Source organism: Strix aluco, chromosome 21, assembly GCF_031877795.1.
Source record: "Strix aluco isolate bStrAlu1 chromosome 21, bStrAlu1.hap1, whole genome shotgun sequence".
Taxonomy (NCBI): Eukaryota; Metazoa; Chordata; class Aves; order Strigiformes; family Strigidae; genus Strix; species Strix aluco.
In genome coordinates, this window is record NC_133951.1 from 8,432,080 (window position 1) to 8,457,166 (window position 25,087).

At 57.4% G+C, this 25,087-nt stretch overlaps 2 protein-coding genes across 7 annotated transcripts; both read right to left on the minus strand.

The window, feature by feature from the left end:
• Window positions 1-5,913: 5,913 nt before the first annotated feature.
• FDXR (ferredoxin reductase) lies at window positions 5,914-15,761 on the minus strand. 5 transcript variants are annotated; one of them, XR_012626004.1, is made up of 13 exons: window positions 15,682-15,761; window positions 14,958-15,055; window positions 13,673-13,768; window positions 12,266-12,388; window positions 11,580-11,693; window positions 10,965-11,066; window positions 9,524-9,631; window positions 9,214-9,298; window positions 8,365-8,564; window positions 7,876-8,047; window positions 7,581-7,665; window positions 7,229-7,402; window positions 5,914-6,510 (listed from the first exon to the last, which is right to left on the minus strand). XR_012626004.1 is itself a non-coding variant. In XM_074847511.1 (12 exons), exons 1-12 carry the CDS (start codon window positions 15,725-15,727, stop codon window positions 6,380-6,382), a joined length of 1,449 nt encoding a protein of 482 aa, XP_074703612.1. In that variant the 5' UTR covers window positions 15,728-15,761; the 3' UTR covers window positions 5,914-6,379. The 5 variants fall into 5 exon arrangements, 3 of the variants coding, with proteins under 3 accessions (XP_074703612.1, XP_074703613.1, XP_074703614.1); XM_074847511.1 differs by lacking the exon at window positions 7,581-7,665; XM_074847512.1 differs by lacking the exons at window positions 7,581-7,665; window positions 15,682-15,761 and adding an exon at window positions 15,148-15,589.
• Window positions 15,762-18,342: 2,581 nt separating this feature from the next.
• Window positions 18,343-24,333, minus strand: FADS6 (fatty acid desaturase 6). Of its 2 annotated transcripts, none has more exons than XM_074847077.1 (7): window positions 24,021-24,333; window positions 23,456-23,790; window positions 22,540-22,706; window positions 21,842-22,022; window positions 20,810-20,997; window positions 20,041-20,220; window positions 18,343-19,047 (listed from the first exon to the last, which is right to left on the minus strand). In XM_074847077.1, the coding sequence occupies exons 2-7, from the start codon at window positions 23,784-23,786 to the stop codon at window positions 18,898-18,900; spliced, it is 1,197 nt and encodes a 398-aa protein (XP_074703178.1). In that variant the 5' UTR covers window positions 23,787-23,790; window positions 24,021-24,333; the 3' UTR covers window positions 18,343-18,897. The 2 variants fall into 2 exon arrangements, with proteins under 2 accessions (XP_074703178.1, XP_074703177.1); XM_074847076.1 differs by having other exon boundaries at window positions 23,456-23,793; window positions 24,021-24,332.
• Window positions 24,334-25,087: the final 754 nt, after the last annotated feature.

Consider the following 25,087-nt stretch of genomic DNA (forward strand, 5'->3'; position numbering starts at 1 on the left):
TTGGCTCACACCTATTTCAGCCCCGGTGATGTTTCAGGGGGAAAATATTTTCCAGCAGAGCTGCCAGCATGCAGGCAGGATGAGGGGGGCAACGGCAACCTCCCCCCCGGGGCAATACCAGCTCCCCCATTACACTCGTGACCCTCCAGCATCTCCATGCCATGGAACATTTAACTCCCATCACAGTGCAAACCTCACACATGGGACAGACAGACAAACCCAGCTCTGGCGCACAGCTGGGCACAGCTGGAGGGTGTCTGCAGTGGGGACAAGCAGTGGAGGGCAAGGACCGGTGGTGACACAGATGCCAGGCCCCCCCCAGCCATGTCTTCTCTCCTTCGGGAGTCAAACCCAGCTCAAGCCCTGGCCAGTGGCTCGTTGTTCAGGCTGCAGAGCAAGCAGCTGCACTGAAAGCTCACCTTCAGGTTTTCAGTTTCCCTGGAAAAATCCTTCAGTACCTTAAAATACAAAACCCACAACATTTTTTTCTGGGGGGAAATGCAGCGATTCCCTGAATCCAACCCACTGCTGGGTCTGGACCACCAAGCAACGACAGAGCCTATGGGAGTTGTTCTGCAATCACCAACATACCTGATTTGTGCATTTAAACAATAAAAGTCCTTTTTACATTCAAAAAAAGTGACCTGATGGCTACCAAGATCTGAGTTGAAACAGAAGCATCCACAGCACCCCAGGATGAAGCCAATAACCCCAGGAGGTGCAGCTGGACTTTGCCTCCTGGTTGGAAACCTCTGACTTCCCCAGCCCCTGGGTGCCACCCTCTCCGGGGATGCCTCACCCCCTTTGCCTGGTTTTCTGGGCTGGGTGGCAATAACACAGACATGAAGCCGCCTTCCCCCTCCTTCATCCTCCTCCTTCTCACTGCTGGGGTGGCACCTCGGCCTGGGACCCTCGGCATCCCAGTGGGTCCCTCACCCACAGCACAGTCCTGACAAAAAGGAGCTCAGCCAGCTTCTCCATCACCCCGTTACCTTTCCCTGGCGTCTTTTCTTGCAGGAGGCTCTGAAAGCAGGTTGATAAATGCAAAGTGCCGCGCTCTGACAGCTCCTGGTGTGCAGCCACCTCCTGCAGAGAAGAGCCCGCTGGCAGCCAGGCTGGGGGAGCGAGGGGGATGCGGGAGGACCACGCAGGAGGCCAATGTTAATCCAGCTTTGCCTGAACCCTTCCAGGCCAACACCACGGTCGGAGGGTGCCTTGGGCTCCATGCAGGCTCCTTGCATCCCATCGCAACCCCACCAGCATCTCGCATTCCAAGCTGGGGTAAAGCCCCGCACAACACATCCTACCCCGTCTGTTCTGTCCCCCAGAGTCAATGGGAGCCCATCAATTCCCAGTATAAACCTGCACCCAAGCCCCTGCTCACAGCATCCACCCCCAAGGCACACCCACAGCCAAGGCAACATTGCACAGCTTGAGGCAGTGTCTTTAATATTTCCAGTTCTGCAGGGCAAGCCCCTACCATCAGCCTCCTATCTGTAGGAGAAACTCGGCCAAAGGTTTTTAACCTGAGTGCATCCTAAATCAGGACTTTGGGAACGAGAGGACACGGGTCTGTGCACAGCCAGCACAAAGCCAGACCTGTCCCTGGAAGGTCAGGGTGGCAACTGGGTGACACAGCCGGCTTGGGCACCCGATGTTGGACAGGGCAAACACAACACCATGCCCACAGGTCTCTACCAGAGCTGGATCTTGCAGGTGACACTTGTGACACCTGAGATTTAGCCCCAGACCTGCCCCCATCCCAATCCTGCACCCATCCCAGACCTGCCTGTCAGCTGCCAACCCCCTTTACCGAGAAGTTTGGCCAAAAATTAAGGTCTGAGCTCAGCCGCTCCTGCTCCTGGGCACCTACCTTGCCCTGTCCCTCTGGGTCTCACTTAAGCAGCAAATGTGGGTGAAGGTGACCTTTCCCCCTCCTGCCTTCCCATGGAGCCTCCTGCAGCCACCCCCCAGGCACCATCCCCACCTCCCCTGTCTGCTCCAGCCCATAAAGTTATTGAGGGCATCAGTGCCTAAATAACCACACAGAGCCGGCAGGTATCACGGATCCCAGCAGCCACAAAAACAACTGAGGCAGAAAGCAGAGCAAGGAGGAAGGTGGGAGAGAGGCCACGGGGATGGTGCTGTGCACGGTGCACGCACGGCACGGATCCAGTACAGCTCCGCTCTGCTGCCACCGAGTCCTACCCTCATAGCAATTAAGGGAGCTAAAATAAATAGGGATGGGTTCACCCCTGCAGGGATAATTCCTCCCCCTGGGGTGCTGTGCGTCTGCAGGGCTGCCCCGGAGTTTGGGGACGAGGCAGCCAAAGCCAGCGGGTTGGAAATGGAAATTTCCCAGGAAGGGAGGAAATCGCTTCTTTCTGGGGCGTAACCAGCCCTTGCCCTCCAACAACTTTATTTGCCGCTGTTGTATCCCTAAATAGCTCCTCAAAGCAGCTGCTGTGAGCTTACATCTCCTTCACCTCTGCTCCCCTCCCAGCGTCAGGAAATGGGCTCACGCAGCCCCAATTTCCAAAGCGATTCACCCCAGGCAGAGGGAAACCCTGCGCAGCCGCCCTGGAGCCTCTGCGGGGCTTGTGCAGCACCGGTGCTACCCCAGCACAGCCCTCCGACCCCTGGCAAGGCTTTAGGGAGCACAGAGGCCCAGAAAAGTTGGGTGTCGAAGGCTGGGAGTGGAAATCATGAGCCTTGGGTGGATCTGGAGCCAAGGATGCAGTTGGGGCCCTTTGGGAGAAGGGGGGATGTTGTGCCAGGAGGGAAGCGGTTCCCTGCGCACAGTGGGGCTGGTTAACCCGCTCCAGTGACCCCAGAGGTTGGTACCCCAACCTGTTTGCCATCCCCGCCAGTGGGATCTGGCGAGAAGAACACACGAGACATGAGAAGACGCGCCCAGGAGAGCGAGCGGCGAGGGGAGGGTACACGCAGGGGCCGACGCTTGTGCTCAGCCAAAGCGCTGAAGTCAGCACTCTCCGGAGCCATCTGTTCCCGGCGAAGCCCCGGCGCAGACGGACTCGCCCCGGCTCCCGGCAGCGGATGCCGCAATTCGGTGATTCATGCGGTGAGGGGACGGCGTAAAGCCGGACACCGCCTCTGCGGCCACGCTAACTCCAGGGATAGGGCTGGAAAATTATGTATTAGCCACGCTGTGGAAAAGCTTTTTCAACCATTTTTCTGGTCACACGAGCTGGCTTTTAAATGGTAGCACAGCTCTTTACTGCTGGGCCACAGACCTGACTCAAGCTGGTTTGTCCCTTATTCCAGAGCACAGGTAACCTCCCGCTTCACAGGCTCTAAATGATCGTTTGAAAAGGCCAAGTTCAGCAAGCAGCCTATTAGCAAAGCCAGCAAGAGCCTCTGCACTTGTTTCCCTGGTGTAATTGTAAAATGCAGCATCAACAGGAGCTTCTGGGGTGTCTCTGACCTGCTTTTTCCCTGGATTACTCCAACCTGCTCATCAGCCCATGCAAGGCAGGAGCCCCAGCCTGCAGCTCTGCAGACCAGGGAAACTGAGGCACAGCAGTGCAAAGCAGCAGCAGGAGGTCGCAGAGACCCAACTGAGCAGCACTTACTGTGCAACCACCCCACAGCGTGAGGAGCTCACTCTGCTCCGTACCCAGCCTGGCTGCCTTTCAGAGCAGCACACAGGACAGCAAGGGAAGCGTGGTGCTGCGGGAAGGGAACCGCGCAGCCTTGCCCGGCTGGTCTCGAGGCTGTCCCTCACCAGATGCTGATCTCCACCAGCTTTGTGCAGTCTCATTAAAGCTAAGCTGAGCCATAACTCATCGGAGCAGGGAAGTCCACATTAAGAGCTGGCAGTGACGACTTTCAGCTTTTCAGGCCTCCTTCCAACAGCAGACGGGTGTCACTCACAGCATCACCTCCCCGGCTCCTTACCCGCTGCGGAAAATGGCTTTGGAGCTGCTCCTCTGGCTGCTCAGGAGAGTGAGGGGGTGACTGCCCAGTGGGGCTGACCCCTCGCCCCACCGCAGTGGGGACGTACCTGGAACAAACACAAGGTTAATCATGCTTGAAAGCAGAACCCAAATGTCAACGGGAGCCCATGAGGGCCCGCAGCCTGCTCAGAGCCCAGGCAGTCGGCTGGGGCTTTGCGGGCACCAAGAGCCGGTTGCACCCCGGGGGTGCCAGGTCACCCCTCCATCCCCACTCAGCCCCTCTTTGCTCCCCATTACCGGCCTCCCAGCGCCACCTAACGACATGGGGACAGGGGATAAGGACCTTCACGGAGGAGCCGGACACATCCTGGTCCCTGGAGAGGATGGAGAGCATGGGGAGGAAGGAGGCAGCAGGACTTGGGGACACAGGCAGCAGAGGAAGGGGGAGCTGAGGATATTGAATAAGGATTTACATAATTGTAATGATCCTTCCTCAGCCCATGAGGCTCAGTCCTCCATCCCTGCCCTTCGCTGACCTTGATCATCCCATGGCTTTCCCACAGCCCAGCATTAACCCCAGGCCCTTGGCCAAGGTCTGGGTTGAGGGACACTGGGCCAGATGCTGCCCTTAATCTGTTATCACAGCCCAAAAATTACCCCGAAGCATCACCAGTTTGGGAACAGCCGTTTGCCATGCTCAGTGCAAGCACAGTGGCCTGTATGATGGCTACAAAATCACCCTGACATCAACATTCAAGGCCACGTGGAAGCAAACGCCGGGGAGGAGCTGGCTCATCTCTTCCCGATACCTGCAGATTTGATGCAGCCACAACAACCCCTTCACCGACACGTTTCTGGCTGGGCTATCTACCAAAACAGCTGCTCCCCGCCCTGAGCACAACCCCCTCGCCTCCACAACCTGCTTTCCAAAGCGCTTATTCACCTCCAAACCCAGAGCTGATGTAATCTCCCGCTCAAGAGTTCAGCATTAGGACTGCATCAGCCGCGAGACGTAACGAGAGCCACATCACACAAGCAGCTGCTCGACAAAAGCTTTATTGCTCGTTTGTGTGCGAGTTCCCAGTATCACATTTCCTGAGTTTCTTAATGAGCTTGCAAATGAGATTTAAATAGAAAGGGAAGGGGGGAATAAAGGAAAAAACAGTGAAGCCAGAGATTTCCCTTCGCTAAGGTTGGACCAGAGATGGGTGGGAGTACAGTGCCCCGTGGGCAAGCCCTCAACCACAGGAGAGGGCTCGGCAGAGATGGAGGTTGAGCGCGGACCTGAGACAACCCCCCACTGGCTGCTCTGTCTCGATTTACCCTCTGCCTCCACCACGGAGCCTGATTTGTTTCCAACACACAGCCACCAGTAGCTACCATTGTCCCTGTTTCCACAGGTCAGAGAGGAGCGGTCGCAATCCTGCAGTGCTCCCGTAGGAGCGCAGGGGGTCAGGGACAGGGTGGGTGACAGGAGGGCCAGGGGAGGGGACCACGCTGGCATGGCCCCTGCACCACAGATAAAGAGATTATGGCTCACAGCTTGTAATCTGGTTTAAAACCTGACACCGCCATCGTAGTCAGTTTGGGCTAAGAGAGGCATTTAATAAGCTTCAAAACACACAGGCCAAAAAAAAAAAAACCCCACCAGTGAATGAAGTGAAAGGGCTCAAGGCATTGCTTGCACCAGGCAGCGCTGGCAGGTACCAACGAACACAGGATCCCTCATGATCTGGAACAAGGCAATTACACACTTGTTATCCTAATCCACCCCATAAGCCAGAACCCAGGCCCTGCCGGGGTTTAACTGTGGGAGGCAGAAAGCAAGTTAATGCCCTTGTCTGTCTGTTTAGAGCTCACAACAAGCAGAGAGCAAACAGTCCCTCCCTGCATGAGAGGAGCTGCCTTGCCTTGGGACATGTCGCAGGAGATGCAGCGCTCGGCTGGCTGCTCCGAGATTAAGGCAGTCACAAAGAAGCCAGACTCAAGCAGCAGGTCCAATTTGGCTTTCCTGGAAGGGTTTATTTAAAAAACAATTGTTATTAAAAGAAGCCTGCTTGGGCACGAACGACAAGGCAACGAAGCCATTTGGCTTGAGGCTTAAAGGAGAGGCAGCAAGACACAAGGAAGTTTCTCTGTGTGACTTGCCATGGGGACGGTGCCCGGCCAGGACTCCTGCCAGCCACACACCTCCCCTCACCTGCCCCGGCCAGTTCATTAATGCTCGAAGGACACGAATGACAAGAATCGCCCCCAGGAGTGGCAGCCGGCTGCAGAGGTGCAGGGCCAGCCAGCAGCCTCAGATGTTTGGAGACATTCACCTTGGGAACTCAAGTTCATCGTTACTAGAGAGGCTCGAGTGTCACACACCTCCCCAGAGCAGCCACTAGCCCCGGGCACAAGCCCCGTGCTCCCGGGCCGCAGCTGTAACCCGCTGGCGTTCAATTCCCATTGCTGCTGCTTTAGTGACCGATCAGCTGCAGCATCTCCTGAGGATCCACTATCTTCTCCCGGGGTTTGCCAGCAGCTTTGCCTCTTGCCACTTCAGCAGCATCTATCTTCTCCCAGTCCGAGAAGGAAACAGGACGGACCCCTGAGGTGACAGCGAGAGACAGGAGAGAGAAGATAACCAAGTAAAAACGAGTTCAGCCTCACCCCCGTTAGCAGGGATCTGACATGCCAGCAAACCTTGCCCTTTTCCAACACGGCGTCAGACTTCAGTCTCACAAAGGAATAATAATTTCTAACACCGCGAGGAGAGGGATGGCAGGTTCCAGTCAACTCGGATCAGTCGGACCTTTGCGAGCCGTAACAACGGCGAGCACGGCACCACCTTAGGGGACAGAACGCTTCCAGTTCTCTGTTAAACCTCAGGCGGTTAAGAGCCAGAACACACACACTTTAATTGAATGCCTTTAAACACAGCAATAGCAAATTACTCTCTTGGGCATTTTAATCTTTCCCCCAACTTGCCTGGAAGGATTAATAGAAAAACCACTCAGGAGCAATAGCTCACTGTCTAGGCAGCTGACAGAGACATTTTATCCAAGGTCCATGCTGCTTTTAATGGCCCTTCCCAGAAAGTGGTCGTTAACCTTAGCAGTGACACCAAATTTGAGGGAATTCAAGTCCTGCTCTCCCTGAGCTTTGGAGCAACAAGACAGCAGCACAACACATTTCCATGGTTCAGACTTTGCTCCCAAAAGTGGCTCGCAGGAGTGGCTGCCCCAGGATACCCAGATCCAGGAGGAGTTTGGCTGCTTCATACCTTCACGCTGGCTGCTACAGCAGCTCACACCCCCCGCACTGACCTCGGCTGCGCAGGATGCTCTCCACCGCCCCAAAGCCTTCTCTGGAGGTGGACATGTCCAGCACACCCCCCTGGAGATCCTCCAGCACAGAGTGGGCAGTGTCAAAGCTGTCGTTCATGGTGGTGATGATCACGCCCGTGGGTCCTCTCTTCACCCACCCGCTGCAGTACAGACCTGCACGGGCACACAGAGCAGCCAGGCTCAGTCCAGCACGGGGCCGTGCACCCTCCTGGCAGCAAGTCCTTGCCCTGTCCCTGGGTGTCACATCAAGGTGCAGGCAGTGGAAGAATCCACCCCTGTGGTGGAAACAGAGTGCGGCCCTTCCACGGTGCTGTCACAGGGATTTGTGTACCTGCAGACTGGCACTAAGCAGCCGTATCGCTTCAGTAACAGACTCCAAGGCCCAGTAAAACCACCACAACCTTCAGCGCTGTTTGCTGCAAAACCAGACATCCCTGATGTGAGCTGGGGATGGGCCAGGTCTTAACGCCTGACAGGCAGCTCATTTCCTCAGTTTCCACTCTCTGACTGAGGCGTGCAACCACCTTGTATCAGTGCCCTTGGAGAACGGAGCTTCCCGCCCCAAAACCCCCAACCCACCAGCTGTGCTCGACACACATCCCACACATACCCCTGCAGCTACAGACCTGGGACGCCCTCCACCCTGCCCGAGCTGTTGGGGATAACGCCGCGCTGGGTGTCGAAGGGTACCGCTGGGTCCAGGGGCAGGATCCGGTAGCCAATGCTGCTGAGCACCAGCCCGCACTCCACCTCCTCCACATCTCCAGTGGGGATGGCTTTGGCAGAGTCACCCCAGCCCTGAGAGAGGGAGGAAGAGGCTGCTGACCACCAGACAGTCACCAGATGCAGAGCAGCAGCCTCCTCCAGTCCCCTTTGGCATCCCTGACCCCTGGGTATTTGCTAAAGGCCCTTCTGCAGCAGCATGGCAAGAGCTTCCTTTAGAAGAGGAAAGGCTCTTGTTGGTGGTACCGGCTTCCCCAGGAGCCTGCCAGCGGCCACTCCAACCAGCCAGGGAACCAAAGCCGCCTTTGGAGAGATTCCCAAGGGCTGCAGCAGTGTCCTGCTCCATCCCTGCAGCCCTGCTAGGGCCATACCAGCCCCCCCCAAGCCCGTACCTCCAGGCGGGTCAGAGCCAGGCGGATGCCCCTCGCCCGCCTCCCGTCAGCGGTGGGCAGCACCTCCTGGGGGCTGCGCTGGAACTTCAGCCCCCACTCCCGGGGAGCTGCCGCCTGCGCCTCCATCGGCTTCACCCCAGGCTTCTCCAGGGCCGTTTTGATCATCAGCTCAGTCAGTCGCTTCCTGGGCCTGGGAGCATCTAGGAAGAAAGAGAAAGCTTCAGGACAGGAACCTCAGCAAAAGCCCCTTGGGACATGGCATGGAACCAAGGTCACGCCAAGGCAGTTTCAGTGGTATGTGAGTGTTCTTTTGGAGTTTGTCACACTGATGGGACTCCAATGCCTTTGCGATGACAAACCACAAATCAAAGTGACCAGGAGAGCTCCTGAGGCTTGAGGCCAGTGGGACACACAAATCAAAGCCTGCAATTTTGCTGTCTTGCTGGTGCTCAGAGGCAGCAGCCTGTGGAGAAGAGCAAGTCTCTGGACACCCTTGAATTCAGTGTTTTCTTTTTAGCTCTGCAGGAAGCTCTTAAATCAACAGCCTTGGGATCTCTCCTGCAAGGTTCCCCCAGCCCTCCCAAATCTCCTGCCCTCATCACTCAGAGAGCAAGCATCACTCCCAAGCACCACAGTGGCTGCACAAACAGAGAAACAGGCTGTTCCCTTGCCTTTGTGGCCTTGTAGCACTCTGAGGATGAGCCACATCACGGTCACCTGGCTTTCACACGCCATGCATTAAGCACAGGGCAAAGAGTTTCTCTGATTCTGAGCATCTCCAGATCATTCCTGGATGCTCGCCTGTCAATGTGAGTCCCTGTCCGGAGGAGCATGGCACATTTCCCTCACCTTTAATAGCATTTTCAAGGCCTGTGAAGTCAGCAGGGTTCAGGACAGGTCTGGCACCAGGCAGGTTTATCATCTCCCGCAGCTCCTGGGAATTGCAGGCAGGAAGATGTTACCTCCAGGGCAGAGAGGCTGTCCCACAGCCCCATGCCCTCCTCCCCCAGCAGTCCAGGCTAGGAGCCAGCAAATGGGTGCAGGAAGGAGGGCACCCAGGTTCTCCACCCATCCCTAGACCACCTCTCCCCACCAGGGACAGGCAGCCCGGGGCTCAACGCTGGGAAATACAGCTGCCCTCCAGCACCCCCAGCCTTACCTTGATAGTGAAAGCAACTTGGAGAGGTCCCCTCCTCCCAACCAGCCAGACACGCTTCACCTTGCTGCAGGCGAGAGCTGCCAGGGAGCCGTCGGTGATGTCTGTCTTCTGCAAGACAGAGACAGGAGAGTGGGATGAGGGCAGATCTGGAGGGAGCTGGGGGGAGGTACAGCCTCTGAAGGTGAAAAATCAGCAGAAAAGCAGGCTGTGCATGCAGAGAGCCTGGGCGAGGATGGAAAACAAGTCATGTCCCTTTGCACAGAGCTATTTGCACAGCTGGTCCCTCATCGTCAAATGTACTTTCTGAGGCCATAATGCACTAGAGGTAACGAGCCAGCACCCCACGAGATTGCCTTGGGGGATCTACCCAAGTAGGTTAACCTTGGGGCTAATGGAGCAAAGCTTTCCAGTGATCTCAATTTTGGGGTGCCTGCAGATGCTGTTGGGTGACTTCCCAGCTCAAGATATACAGGCGTTTGGGTGAAACCCACTGCAAACCACAGCTCAGATCACTGCCTGCCTGCCCCAGGCAGCTCCCAGCACGAACACAAGCATCACCAGGGCTCAAGCGACAGTTGGCATCGTGCAGCAGCCCCATGCTCTGTTTCAATCATGTGCATGTATCTAGATTGCAAGAAGATCTTTTCCAGAGAAGCTGTGATGGGAGGGACACCAAGATAAACCATTCCAGACCAATATTCTTAACTGGAAACTGCCTGCACACCCTGGCAGTCATTTCCAGTGCCATGTCCTTCACAGCACTGCTTCCCAGCTGGCTTTGGCCACTGCTTGGCAGTGCCTCCAAGTTGGTTTTTTTGATAATTTAATTTAGATATTAATACAAAAAACTGTTGCATAGCTGTAGAAACCTTGTAGCATTTCTCCAGGAGGGAGAGCCTTTGCTGCCAACATCCGGGGCAGCAGCTGTACAGAGCAGCTGGCGCACACCAGTTCCCAGCTGTTTATAGGGCAGCACGGCAGCAGGAGGAGAGGTCCACCAGCCTGGACCAGCCACCAGTGTGCCCAGTGCTACCAGCAGAAACCAGGCTGCTGCCCTCAGCTACAGTAGATAAAAATAGTCCCAACAGGAGAAGCTTCTAGTTTGTGGTGGAAAAGGGCAAGCAGCTCCTCCTTTGCTTCTCGTAGGAAAGGAAGGGATGAAGCTCAGTTGCCAACCTTTTAGGTACCAGCAGCCCAGCAGGCAGCAGCAATCCGGAGAGCTCTGCAGCGTTACCCAAGGCATGGCCGCAGCCTTGGATCACTCCCTACAGACTGAATCCATAGAGTGCCCCCAAAAGGCAACAGCCTTCCCTGGGGAAAGATCCCAAAGACAGGAGAGTCTGAGGTTTTGCCGAAATGGGTGGGAACCAGCACCTACCCAGCAGGGAGTGAATGTGGGCCCCGGGCTGCCTCTGCGGTGCGGAGGACCCCTGTGACTCACCCTGAGGAGATGCAGCGGGGAGAGGAGGATCCGAGCAATATCCAGCGCCACGTTGCCGTGACCCAGAATCAGCGCCGTCTCACAGCTCAGGTCAGGCTTCAGCTGTGGGGAAAGACCCGTCCATGAGTGAATCCACCTGGCCACCATGATGTCCACCTCCTCGGACCCGCTCCCACCACCCAAATTCCCTTCCACCCCTCTTTTTCCCAGAAAGAGGTGGTACAGAGAGGAAACTCCACACCAGCCTCCTCCCCGAGTAGACAGCAACACAGCCACTCTGGGCACCCCAGCCGATCCCTCTCGTCCTCCTCCTGCAATGGCATCTCTGGGAGCAGGAGCTGTTTTGGCCAAAAAGACTCCTCAGACCAAAGTGCAGCATCACCCCCCCAGGTTCCCATCTGGCCTAGCCAAAACGTGCTGCCAGCCTACAGAGCCAGCTAATCCGCTCTCACTGATGTGCAAATTGTTCACATTTCTACCATCTAAGAAGGATTTAACATGGTGCCTGCTAATCTTTTCCAATTGCGGGCCTTTCAGGATTTAATCTGGAGCTGAATGCATGTGTTTGGATGCAGGATGGGGAGGAAGGGCAGGGAAACACATCGCTGTACTCACATCCCGGTTCTCGGGCAGCCCATTGTACCAGCCCACGAACGCTCGGGCCGAATAAACACCGGAGAGATTCTCCCCTGGGATCCCCAGGACCCGGTTGTCTTCAGCACCATAACTCTGAGGAGGGAGCAGACAGAGTCAGAGATGTCGCTGTGCGCAGGGTTTGATACCAAAACACAAATCTCCCCTTCCAGGTGCTGCCAGGGACCCTGCACAGCTGCCAACCCTTCCTGAGGGCTGGGATACTCAACAAAGGGGCTAAACACAGCCTGAGCACAGGAACTTCATCCACCCATCCCCCTGGGCTCCAGGGCCAAACGTGACCTCCTTGGGCTGAGGCGGAGCATGACAAGCTGAGGACTGAACAGGAGGGACAAATCCATGTCAGGCTGAAACAGGTATTGGCCATCACAGGGAAGAGGTTCCTCAACCACTGCCCCCTGCAGCGGGGTTTCAGGGACCTGCATTTGCTGCTGTGCTCTAGAACATGCTCCCTGCAAGGCTTCGGACAAGCCTCATAGCATCTGAGCTGTCCCAAGGTTGGGGAGGAGTTCACCATGGTAATCAGGCACCCAGAAATGCCTCACCCAAACCCTCTTCCCGAGATCCCAGTGGGGAATAACGGCGCAGATCTGCCCCGTGACTTCTGGGGACCTAAGGCAGGCCTGGCTCTGAGGCGCGGTACCCACCAGCACCACGGCGTGGTAAGCCTGCCGCAGCTCCGCCACCGTGACGTCCCTCCCCACGCTGACGTTTCCGTAGTAGGCGCAGCGCTCCGAGCGCGCCGTCTGCGTGAAGGCGTTGATCACGTTCTGCCGAGATCAAACAAGCGCCGGGGAGTTACGTCCCAGCCACGGTCGGGGCCAAGGGCTGCTGCTGACAGGAGGTCCCTGTCCCCATCACCCCCAGCCTTGAGATGCTTCTCCCCCTCTCCGAGTCAGTTATTCTGAGACTCTTATCTAACACAGCCGCAGATAATTCACACAGAGATAAGCACAGCTGAGACTTGGCACTCTTTCAACCGCCCTTTGTGGAAAGGGAAATCCATCTCTTGCACCCGCCTGGGGAGGACAGGACCCTTTCAATACCTTCAGCCCCTCTGAGTAAACCCTGCTGTAGGAGAAAACTCCTTTCCAAAGGTGAGGCTTGCAAGGGAGTTCCCCCAAACAACCCCTTCCATCAAGGGTGCTGCCTGCCAGACCCCCTCTGCCAGCCTCTCATCTCAACCCTTCCTGAAACCCACTTCATCAAGAGAGGACGCAGGGCAGGATGGCACCCAAAGCCTTTTTTTTATGAGCGATTTGGGCCACCCGGCAAAACAACCACCTCTTCCCCTGCAGCTGGACTCAGCCTGGTAACAGGATGGATACCACTGTACTGGGGACGCTGCCCCAAACCCACACTCATTATGTCCACTCCTCCTCTCTCAGCTCAAAGGGGTCCAGGCATTTTGGTCTGACGATCTCCAGGGATTAGAGGAAACCATCACAAGATATTGCTGCATCTGGATCTCCTGTGTCCTACCACTCCAACCACCTCCACCCCAGCTCGGACACAGCAGATACTCCTGGGAACAACTCACGCCCACTGTGAGGCAAAGGAAAATGGTGGTTTCCAAGAGCTCCTTGGTTGAACTTCTCCTTGCCCAGGTGTGCATCTACAGCCCAACTCCATCACCCCTAATAGCAGACCTGTGCGCTCCCAGGCACCCAGAACGGGCACAGACTGAGCAGAGGCAAACAGCAACTGCAGTGAGCGGGCAAGATCCTGCCGGCATAAAGTTTCCTGGTACAAAGAAACCCCTCCATGCTCCTTGGTCTTGCTCTAGGCCAGGCTGACCAGGACCGGGAGCAGCATTTCCCATCACAAGCCCCTGTTTTTGCCCCACTGTCCAGAGCCCTAATCGTCCCGTATCACCCAGCCACAGCCTTGCTGGGTCTCAGCACGGACAAGGAGGAGCTCTGGACCTCTCCAGTGCGACAGCTCCACACCACAGCGAGCCCTGAGGCACCGTGAAGGACAGCGACCGCCTCCCCTGCACCCACCACCACCGCCGCCTTCAACCGCACAGACAAGGGGAGGAAGCCAGCACCAACCTTCACTTCGGGGTGGTCTGGGGCCACCCCAAAACGGACGAGCCCGAAGGGAACAGGCAGCTTCTCAAAGATGTCCACTCGGGCCCCGCCGTGGTGCTGCAGGAGAAGGAAGTCACAGTTAAGGGATGAGGACAGAAAGGCCACGTGAGCCCAGCAGCTCAGGAGGGACACACAACGTTCGCCTGCTCCTGAGGGAAATACGGAGCAGGAGGGAGGGTTGCACCAAGATCCTGGAGCCAGAAACAGCCTCTTCCAGACTCTTCTACGCACAGAATGATGCTGTACCTGTTACTGCCAGCTCAGACCACAAGGTGTACTGGAGACGTTGCGTGACCCCAACCACCACCAAGTACATCTTGTGGGGGGCTCCATCCTCCTACCCACCCCACAGCTCCTCTTCCACACTAACCTGCTGGCTGTCCAGTACCCAGGGGGCTGACAAAAGAGCTCCCACACTGGCTGGCAAGCATCCAGAGCAGCACCCTGGGTGCTGGTGAGGCTGCCAGGCTGACTGCCAGCCCTCCACAGAGATGCCCGTGCCCTGAGATTCCCCTGAGCTGAGTCACCTCAGGGTCGGAGCTTTAGACAGATGTTTTGCTGCAAGGCTTTTGTTATCTTGTATTTTGAGTCAGCCTCTTCCCGGAGATTAAGCAGCCCTGAAATTTGTCCCTGAGGCTTAGTAACAGCTATTTTCCAACACATACTGGAGACAACACAGCACAGTCTAATGACGGGGTTAAGCTGCTGCATCTCTGGTCAGTGCCAGCAGCCCAGTTCTGTGCTCGGGTCTCATTTCCCAACAGAGACCTGACTGCCCAAAGCACTAATGTTTACAGACACCAGGTAAAGGATTACCCGTGCGCCTTAATTCAACTAGGGAAGGCAGGAGGGCAGGTCCTGCACGTTCCCTTTAACACACAGTTAATGTCACCCCTTTTGGGTGACAACAGCTCCGAGCAAGGCAGATCTCTGCTGCTTATTTGATTCTAGAAAAATCACTTGGGCTGAACTTACAGCAACCCAGCCAGGCCTGGGTCTGGCCCAGATGGCCCCGGGGCAGGGCAGGGACAGAGGCAGCAGTGCCCACCCCAGGCGAAGGGGCCCAGGAGGACTCAGTGGGGTCTGGGCTGCCCCAAGTAGCCCCCCAACAACACAGACCTGGCTGGAGTGGGGTCAGGAGCCCACAAAACCACTCCCCACCCCCCTCAGAGCCAGACACCATGGAGATACCTCCCTCAGCAGGCAGGTGCCTGCCCTCACACGGGGCCAAATCCCACCCCGGTACCTTGAGGATGTGCTGAGCCGTGTAAAACCCCGCGGGCCCGCTGCCCACCACGCAGACACGAGGAGCCGGGGCAGACGAGGACAGCCACCGCTTGAGACCTGGAGGTGTGAAGGACAGAGAGGACATGAGGCCACAGGAGGTGCCGACTCCCAGGACTGGCCATAGCCCTTCCCTCGAGCCCAGCACTGACCCAGAGGGACTCGTCCCCCCGCGCCAGCCATCGCGTGCAGCCGGGCGGCAGCGGTCGGTCGGGGTTTATGTACGAGCCCGGTGGCCCCCGAGGAGGTTTGAGGCAGAAACACCTCGAGGTCAAGGCCAGCGGCCCCCGCGCTCGGCCAAGCCCGCGGCCTTGGCGCTAACGGTGGTGCCAGAGGGGCTGTCTGCTGCCCCGGAGAAGGGCACCAGAAAGCACCATATCCGAGACACCCCCGGCCCTGTGCACCGGGAGCAGGGGGGGTCCCGGTCCCGGTCTCAGTCTCGGCCCGAGGGGCACCAAGGCCCCAGCACTCCCGCCCCAGAGCACGGTGTCCCCCGGCCCCGCGTCCCTCACTCCCCCAGGGCTGGAGCACGGGCCTGCCGGGCACGGTTCCCGCAGCCGCTCAGGCCCACAGCCCCGGTTCTCCCGGTCCCGGTTGCCCCCGTAGCCCCGGTCCCCCGGGCCCGGGACACGTGTTCTGCCCCCGGTGCCGGCTGCCCCGTGACGCTGCCAGGCCACGCCCCTCACCGCGCGGGACGCCACCGCCCCTCCAGCACGCGCCGCCCGGTCCCATCCCGGCCGCCGCCGCTGCCGCCGCCGCCGCCGCCGTTGCCCCGCCCCTCCTCCCCACCGACCAATCGCGACGCGGGAGAGCGAGCTTCTTAGCATAACCCCGCCCCCGAAGCACTGCGTGGCCCCGCCCCCGCACCGGCAGCCAATGGCGACACGCGGTTGGCGCCGCGGCAGGCCGGAAGCGAGCGGTACCATCGAGAAGGAGGGAAGGAGAAGCCGACTCGCGGCCGGTCTCGCCGCCGCTCTCGATGGTAAGGCCTCCGCGGTACCCCGCCTGCCTGGGGCTCCCCCATCAGCACCATCCCTGCGGCTGCTAATTGCGTGCGCCGCTTTATTACCAAGAGTGATTAACTGCGGAGGGCTTCCGGGGGAAACCGAAGCTCAGACTGAGTTTAAGCACCCCGCTGCGCAGCCGTCCACCCCTCGCCAGGAGGGATCCGCAGCATCCCCTCCGTAAAGGATAAAACATCAGTGCCGGAGGCAGCGGATCAGTGCTGCTGCCAGAGCTCCCCCCACGGTCCCTGCTTTATTTCCTCCCTAATCCACATCACTTGGCTTATTTCAAACGCAACTACCCACACCTCCTTGTGCAGGAGCACCCTGTCTTGCTTCAGCCCCTGCACAATATAGCAGGCAGGAAAATCATCTCAGTGGGCCCAGGAGATGTTTAAGGGTTGTACAGATGCCAAAGCATGCAGGCAAGCACTAACGGGGCTTTTTAAAAGCAATTAAGACTGAGAGGAGTTTACAGCTAGAAGCTGATTTTAATAAGGGTCATAAAACCCACACGCTTTCTCACACGGTCTTGAAAATGAGTTCATGGCTTTCTGCAAAGGCATGCTGAGAATGGCAGCTGGCCATATGCTTCCGTCTGCACCCGCTCCTTCAGGGTGTTTGCAACGAGGACCAGGATTTCTGACAGCTTTAACGCCCGTGCTCTGAGCCTTAGTTCAACACAGCCATTACCAACCCATTGCTCAGAGGCGAGGGTGGAGGCACAGTTCCAAATATCAGCATTAATATCATCCACAACAAGCGTTGAGTTTAAATCTGGGGCATCACTTGAGGCAGAAATTTGGGGGGTTCTGAGCACAAGTCAGAAATCTCCCTTTTCCCCATTAACCTCTGCTATATCTGCCACTTCTGACAGGGAATAAACCACGTATTTCCCAAATCACAAGTCATGTCCCGCTGGCTGAAGGACCTGTGAACACTTGCCTTTAGATGGCACTGCGTTAAACAACATCCATGAAATCCGGCTGTGGAAAGGGCTGTTGCTCCCACCAATGCTTAGAAACATTTTGGGATTGATCTCTTTGCAACAGGGGAGGAGAAAGAGCATTTTGTGCCCACAAGCGGGGACACGTGAGGCTCAGATTACCCTGGCTGAACCAAAAGCACCGCTAATACGTGCACAGCCCCCTCCTTGCTGGAGCCAGGAGCACCACTAATTTGGCACATTTAGCATAATTTAACTCTGATACTCAATTAAGAAATTAATCATGGGGGAAGGAGGGCAGCTGTGGGGAGGGTCTCTGCCACCCTCCAGCCCTGGGTGACTCCCGGGAGCACTCGGGCCATTTGGTCCAGCCACCCCCACAGCTTCCTCCCCACCTATAGACCCAACATAACCCATGCTCAAAGGGCGAGAATTTGCCCTTTGGATGTTTCGCAATGTTCTGGATTGATAAACCTGCATGGGGCCAGTTAGAGGGGACTCAACAATGCCACCAGCCCAGGGCATCAGCATCCCCTGGGCCCCAGCCCAGGATAAATCAGTAATTCCCTATTTCTGGTGCCAAAGGGGTCACACTGGATGGACTCAGGGCCAACTTTCCCCACCTCCAAGTCTGGATCTGCTGGGACATGCTGTGGCCATCCCAGCTCCAGCCCCATGTCACAGTGGCCACATGGGGACACTTCGTCAGTGGATGTCTCTGCACTTGGTGAAGGAGAACCACGGGCTGCCTCCTGCAACCATCACTCTGCCATGGGCCAGGACCAGAGCAGAGCATCCCTGTGCCTCGCGGGACACATTTGCAATGTGGAGCCCTATAAATCCCAGTTGTGAGGCTGAGGGGGTCCAGCCCTGGTGGGGGGGGACAGCATGAATCAGGGAGCAAAACCCCAGGCTCAGAGCAAAGCCTCCCAAAGCTCAGGGCCAGCACTGACTTCTGTGTTGGTCCCACTTGGGCCAGTTGTCTTTTCTGCTGCCAGGTCCCCCCTGTGACACTGTGCTTGGACTTTGTCATCGGTCGGGCAGGTTTGGGACAGCAGAATGCCCCAGGAAAGCCAGGGACGTCATCCCAGAGGGGGTTGGAACTGGCCACGTGAGCACCCCACCCACTGGCAGCGGCTCAGTGGGCCGAGTTCACCCTCCCTAAGCAGGAAAAGTCTCCCAAGCTCTGGAGAGCGGCCAGAGCCTCCAGCAGGTGATTCTCCCACTAAACTCGCAACAGCAATTATGAGGTCTGGGGTCACCTCTGATACCCCAATACAGATACCCCACAAGGGGAGAGGGTCTTTCCCCCAGCCGTGACTTGGGCACTGCGGGATAGCCGGTAGGATTTGCTCTGGCAACAAAACCCAGTAATAAAGAAGATGCACTTCAACATGTTAAGGCTGAATTTGCCAAATCATTGTTCCTAGAAGGGACTGATTTACCCCAAAGTCAAGCAAACTGCAGGCAGCGGTGACACAACCCCCTCCCCACAATCCACCCTTTCCCTGAGCTCCCGACCACACATTTGCAGCCCCTTCCTACAGATCCTGGCAGCTCTCAGCCAGAAACCAGCTCCAGAAGCTCCAGTCACGGTGCCGCATCCCCAGCTGCAGCCCCCCAGGTCCTGCTGCAGGGAGGCCCCAGCCAGCAGATGGGGGTTTTCTCTCCCCAAGCGTGAAAGCAGAGTGGATAAAACTAAGCCCTGGCTGGGAATAACTGGGGGAGACACCCCCCCCCCCTTTTCCTGTCCCCGGTGTTGCACTGCCCAGCTCTCCTCCTGCAGTGGCTCTGTGCATCATTATCTAGCCAAAAGCAAGACATCAGGGAGAGATGTTTCCTACGTTATGGTTTTATGGAGGCATTTGTCTGTGTAGCCCTGATCCTGCTAAAACCATCCCTGCCACAAGTGCCCCACAGGAAACAGCCCCCTGAGTCCTGGGGCCCCGTCCTCACTGGATGCCCACCAACTCCGTTATGGGGGGAGCGTGGACCATCAGCTCCTCATATCTCTGCAGGAAGAGCTGGAGCCGGGAGATGTAGGTGTCTTCATTGTATGGCAGTTTCTTCTGCTTCAGATACTGGGAGACGATGGGTTTGATCTGCAAAGACAAAGGCAAAGTCACCTCCATGTGGGATGCCCCAGTGTTTGGACAAGGTTCCCAGCCTGAGGCATCGCCGAGCTCCCCGTAAGGTGCTCAGAAAACCCGTCCCACATCCCAAAATGGGGCTGGAGACAGCAGCACCAGCTAGAACATCTTTACCATGAAAATTAAGAGGAAGGTGTTTTCTGATTGCAGCAACACAGCGATTTCACCCTAGTAAAACGTCTTTGCAGGGCTCTGGATTAGAAGAGATGCCCTAACGAGGCTTTTAATGAGGGCCAGCCACGCATGCTCATCACTTGCACCCTTCGTTATTCCCACATGCCCACACAGCCGGCTTGGCAGCAGGGCTGGGAGGCTGCTACCAGCTTAATTACCCCTTCCCTGCAACACACCTTTGTGGGAGGCAGGTCCTACCGGCCCCGTGAGCTCGAGCAAAGGGCACGACCTAAAACCCACTGGTGCTCCTGCTCCCTCTATTACTATTACTTAATTTTTCCCCTGACTTAAGACTGAAAATAAGTGCACAGCATTTAATGAGTGGAGATCCCATGCTGAAGGGCAGTGCAAGGACCTGCCTTGGGATCCCCTTGAGCAGGGGCAGTGCTCAGAGCCCATGTTTGGAACACACCCCACACCTCAGAGCAACAAGTAAGGGCATGATGAAAATTATGGGGGGGTTGCCTGAACGCTGACTGAACCAAAAGCCAGGTTGCGCAGTGCTGGAGATGCTTTCCCAAGGGAAGAGTTGGGAGGATCCTGGAAGGTTGCTGCTGGCTGGAATGGGGACCAGGGGATGGAGCAAGGAGTGGAAACCCAGGAGAAACAGGAGTGGGGATGGAGGGAGGTGGGTTAGCGGCTGTTGCAAAGCAGTGAGAAGTTTCTAGCATGGGGGGAGCAGTGCAGAGGGGTCTGGTGGCAGGGAGATGGATGGTCTCATCCCCGTGTCACCTCCCAACATGCTGGTCTGCCCCCGCAGGGCCGTCTCACCTTGAGGCACATGTTGTCAGAGAGGCTGGGGAAGAGGTGATGCTCCACATGGCAGCTGATGAGTGAGTGGCCAAAGGACCAGTCGAGCAGGGCATTGCGGGGCAGGTTGAGGACACCCAGGCTCATGAGGTGGATCCTCTTGGGCTTCCGATCAGCCGCGAACATGGGGAGGCCGATATGCTGCGGGAGAGGCAGGGTGGGGACCCCGCAGTACCTGCCAACAGCCAGCCCCTTCCCAGAGGAGCCAACCACGGCTCCGGCCACTTGAGGGCACGAAAAGTGCTGACCAGGCTGAGCCACATTTTGGGATTTGCCTGCAACCCCCAAGCTGGGTTTGTCCCTAAAGTCACCCCATCCTGTGCTTGTCTGTCCACAGAGCCACCAAGGAGCACTCAGGCTCTGTCCCCACAATGCATCCCCACTTTGAGCCACCAGCCTCTCGCCATCCCAAGACCTGTGATACCAGCTGCACCTACACACACAAACACACCAACCCCCGAGTCCTGCAAGCCGCCACAGAGGACATCACCCTCCAGCCCTTGGCACCCATCTGCCCTGACATTCTCCCAGGGCCACCACTTTCCACTCCAGCACCACCAGCCTGATCCTCCCCATGACAACATAGTCACGAGGGACGTGACAACAGAGGCCGCTCGCCTTAAGCTGACACAAGCCCCAGCCAACAGCGTCAGGACTATGTCACCGGTGCTGGGTGGTGGCTGGCCTGTCTCCAGCGCCATCAGGACATCTTGGAGCTTCAGGTGTCTACCTGGAATATGTTGACATGGATGTAGGGATGGGCCAGGAGGGACCGGGTGAGCAGCATGCAGAGCAGGGCAGACCACGGCGACTGGAAGCCTGAGACATGGAGCAGCAGCCAGTAATGGCAGTAAAGACCCAGAAACATGCAGCAGAGGGTCCGGAGAGCTGCTTTCCACTCCACGTTCCTCAACAAATCTGTGCAAGGAAGAAGAGGCAGCACATGGGCAAGGTGCTGATGCTTCCCCACCACTGCTGCTCCAGGGGCTGCCTGGTATGCCAATAAATCCACAGCCCAGCCCAGCCCAGCCCATTCTTCATCTCCCTTTCCCATCCTCCAGGTTGGCCCAAACCCCCCAGCCCTGCTGACCTGCTGGATTTTGGGGCTGGGGCCTGGAGTCCCCCCAGAGCAACGAGGCAGAGGCTCCAATTGTGCCCCATCACACAGGGATTTGGCTGCATCTTCATTTCTTACAACTTGCCAAGTCATTGTCTGCGTTTTTGGCATTGCCCCGAGCTGTGTGTTCAGCCCAACGGGCTGGGCTTCCTCAGCCTCTTACTATTTTCTAGGCTCTTCTCCCCGATCGTTTCCTGGCACCATTGTTTTCCCCAAGCCACTGCCTCATCTGCCCAAGCTTGTTGCATCCCAGCCCCTGCAGACCCCCACACCTTCACCTGCCATGCAGTCAGCAAAATCACTGTGATGCTCTGACCAGCCAGAGACCTACATGCGACGCTGAACCCTGCTATGGCCAAGGGTCTGAATCAAAGGCGAGCAAACCTAGGGCACTTCAGGCTCATGATGGCTTTTCCAATACAAGAAAATGTGAAGCATTTCTGAGCACCAGAGAGATGCAGCAGATGCCTTCCCCAAAGCAGATGCAACATCACCTGCCTTCACTGCAGCCCTGTGTTCCACCATGGGCTGGTGTAGTTAATGTGATGCCTCCAAATGAAGCAGGACCCTTTGGTGGGGCGAGACCTGGACAGCAACAAGCTCACCATACCCAGCACCCCATCCCAAGGCGGTTGAGACACATACCAAGTGCAACCAGGGGGGTTATGATGGGCACTGCAAGAGGCGCGATGAACATGTAGATGTAGCGGTTCAGGAAAGGAAGCTTCCAGGTGCTGGAGTCCCCCAGGCCGATGACATTGGTGTAGCCATGGTGGATTTTCACGTGGTTGTATGTGGCTTGCTCAACTGTGAAAGCTGAGCAGAGCTGGGAGAGAAGAGAAAGGAGGAGATGCCTACAGCCATGGCACCAGGGTCAGGCACCACCTGGCTTGGACTCGCAGGAGAGGTGCTCAGGGGAGATGCTGCACACCCAGGGGAGATACTCCACACTCCACAGACTCCAAACCAGTCTGGAAATGTACTTCTTAAAAGTTAAGCACTGGAAACCATTCCCACCATTCCCCACAACTCATTATCCTGCTCTGCAGCCCCACGGCCAAGGAGACCGACACAAAACCCCACAGCCCAGCACACCACAGGAGCCGTCCCCAGCTGGGGGCTTGTCCCCACCCCACTGCCTCCAGGCAAACCCCCACAAGCAGGGATGTTCCTGCTGCTCTCTGCTGTAGCATCGCTTTTCATTTAACCCTCCTGCACATGGATCAGGAATTGGATTCATCTTGTTCTCCAGTGGCTGTTCCTGACGGGCTTGGGGGTGCTGGCAAGGTGCTGATGAGGCTTTGGGGAGGGTGCTGCTACCTGAACCCCCCATCCCTGCTCACCTCAATGAAGAAGATGGCCCACACTTTGCCCCAGGACTTGGACTCGGTCAAGGCGTTGTGGCTGGCCAAGTGGCTGCCCTTCACAGTCAAGGTGTGATGCACCACGCCGAGGGTGAGGACACCCGCCAGGAAAGGGATGGCCTGGGCTGACCGCAGGCACAGGAACCCTATGGAGAAACCAGCTGGGCAGGAGCTCATGCTCCTCCTCACCTCCCTCTGCTCAGAGCTGGGCTGGAGGTGTTGCTACACCCAAACACGCCAGTCACTGCCCTAAACCTGTTTTTCAGACATAGTTACAGGTATTTAAATTGCCTGAGCCAGAAAGCTTCCCTCCGCACTGCCCTGCATGGCTGGACCAGCCACACTCGCCATCGTGCTGAAGATTTGGCCACTTCCAGCTGCGATGTCACCGGGTGCTGCTGGTCCCATCCCACAGCTCTGGCTGGGATCCCACTGGTGACAAATATGACCCTGACAGGATTTCAGCATCCCCAGGAGTTCAGAAGCAAGAGAAGGCACCAGCTGCAGCTTTCCAACCGTGCTGCTGGAGCCCCATGCTCGACCGTGTCCCACTGCACCTGCCATGGCCAGGGCCATTGTCACCAAAACCACCAGGGTTTCCCTGCCCCATGTTAGGACATGGATGGGACACGCTGCTCCCTGTCCTTCCCTGTGTCCATCTGCCCAGGCACTGTCCCCTCACCCCAGGCTGTAACCCAGGTGCCACCATCACCCGCTGTGGGTTTCCAGTGGGGTCAGGGTGCCCCATGGCACTGAATGAAGGGGTCACAGACTTAATAGGCTGCTAATAGGCTTCCAGCACAAAGTTGTACCAGCAGTGCGAAAAGCTGCAAGGAGGCAGCGGGACCCCCTGGGACCCCTCTGGATGCAGTTTGGGGGGGCTGAGACGCGTTACCTGCTGGGAGCAGGAGGAAGCTGCAGGCGAGGATGCTGATGTCCACGCCGTGCCGCTCCCACCAGCTGCTGCTCTTCACCACCTTCTGCACCAGCTCCGAGAGCTCAGCCATCAGGGCTTCCTCGTGCCGCCCTGCTCGCTGTGAGGCCCCCCTGGGCATCACGTCCCCGTCACCCAGCGCTGGCCCCGGCTCCCAGCCCTCTGCCATCGCCTCCATCCTGCTGCCATCGGGTGCTGGTGTGCCCTGGAGCAGGGCGTCCCGGGCTCTGCTGACTTCATTGTTGACCTGCTGTCCCCTCTGCCTCACCGGGTCCCCATCCTCCAGCGGCATCTCCCTGCTGAGCAGAGGCTACTCAGGGTAGCACCCACAGAGGAGCACCCACAGCACCCCGATCCACTGCAGACGGACTTCCCGGCTCCTGCTAAAGGACACGGGAAGGGCAGCGTTGGAAAAAAATAAACAACCCGAGGAGGACACAGCCAGGGGAGACAGCCAGAGAGCCACCCAGCCTCCCACACCGGGGACACCCCAGCCACCACCCGGCCACCGCAGCCCCCTACTCACGCCAGCCCTGGCACGGTGGCTCTCCCGGCGTTGGCCGCCCCGGCCAGCCCGTGCAGCACCGCACACCGGTGCTGTACAGCAGCGATTTGGAGAAGGGAGGAGCAGGGGAGGACAGGGAGGAGGGCAAATGCAGATTAGCAATGGCAATAATCCGCCTTGGCGGCCCATTTCGGGGAGTAGCCGTTGCGGCAGGGCCATGGGGAGGACACTGGGCCGAGGGCACGGGGAGGCAAGGGTGGAGGAGGAGGGAAGGAGTGGAAAAAATGATGGAGAGAGGCAGTGGAAATGCTGGAGACGAAGGAACGGAGTGCCAGAAATAGCCCCAAGAAACCCAAGCGGAGCACTGAGGACAGGGATAGGGTTTCGCTTCTGACAGGGAACAGAAGGAAACGTTGCCCGTCCCGCCTGAGAGCCGTTTTGGGGAGAAAACCGGCCCTTTTTCACAGTAAGGAGCAGGCTGCGGGAAGGAGGGGGCAGTGCACGGCTGCGCAGCTGCCTGCCTGCGCCTGCCTGCTTGTCTGCCTGCCTGCCCACACTGCTGCTGCGGGGGGACGCTGAGCCCAGGGGCACCCATCGGGGACCAGCTCACCCCAGAGCTGTGCCCAGCAGCCACGGCACCCAGCCCTAACCCCCACAGGGTCTCTCTTCTCTTCAGGCTGTTTGCAGGAATTTGGTAAGAATTTCTTCCCTTTTCCATTGCTGCCTCCTGACTAATCACCCAGACACAGCACAGGCACCCCGAAAGCTTTGGGGATGCCTATGCACAGACTGGGACCTCCTGATGCTGGTTTCTTTACAGAGGAAGGCTAAAAACACATCGCTTCTCACTGGGTGCTGGATTTCTTCTTACTTTGTTATTTCTTCTAACCAAAAACCAAATCAGGTCAACTGATTCACTGAAACTTTGATGAACACTGACATCTAGCAAATCCATAGACAAGGCTGGTTTGCTGTACCCATTGCTGGGGTACCCCAACCCCAAACTGGGACAGGCACAGCGCCTCCAGTAACAGCACATCACTGCAGCGACTCGCAGGGAAGCAAACCTTGCACCCAAGTTTCTCCAA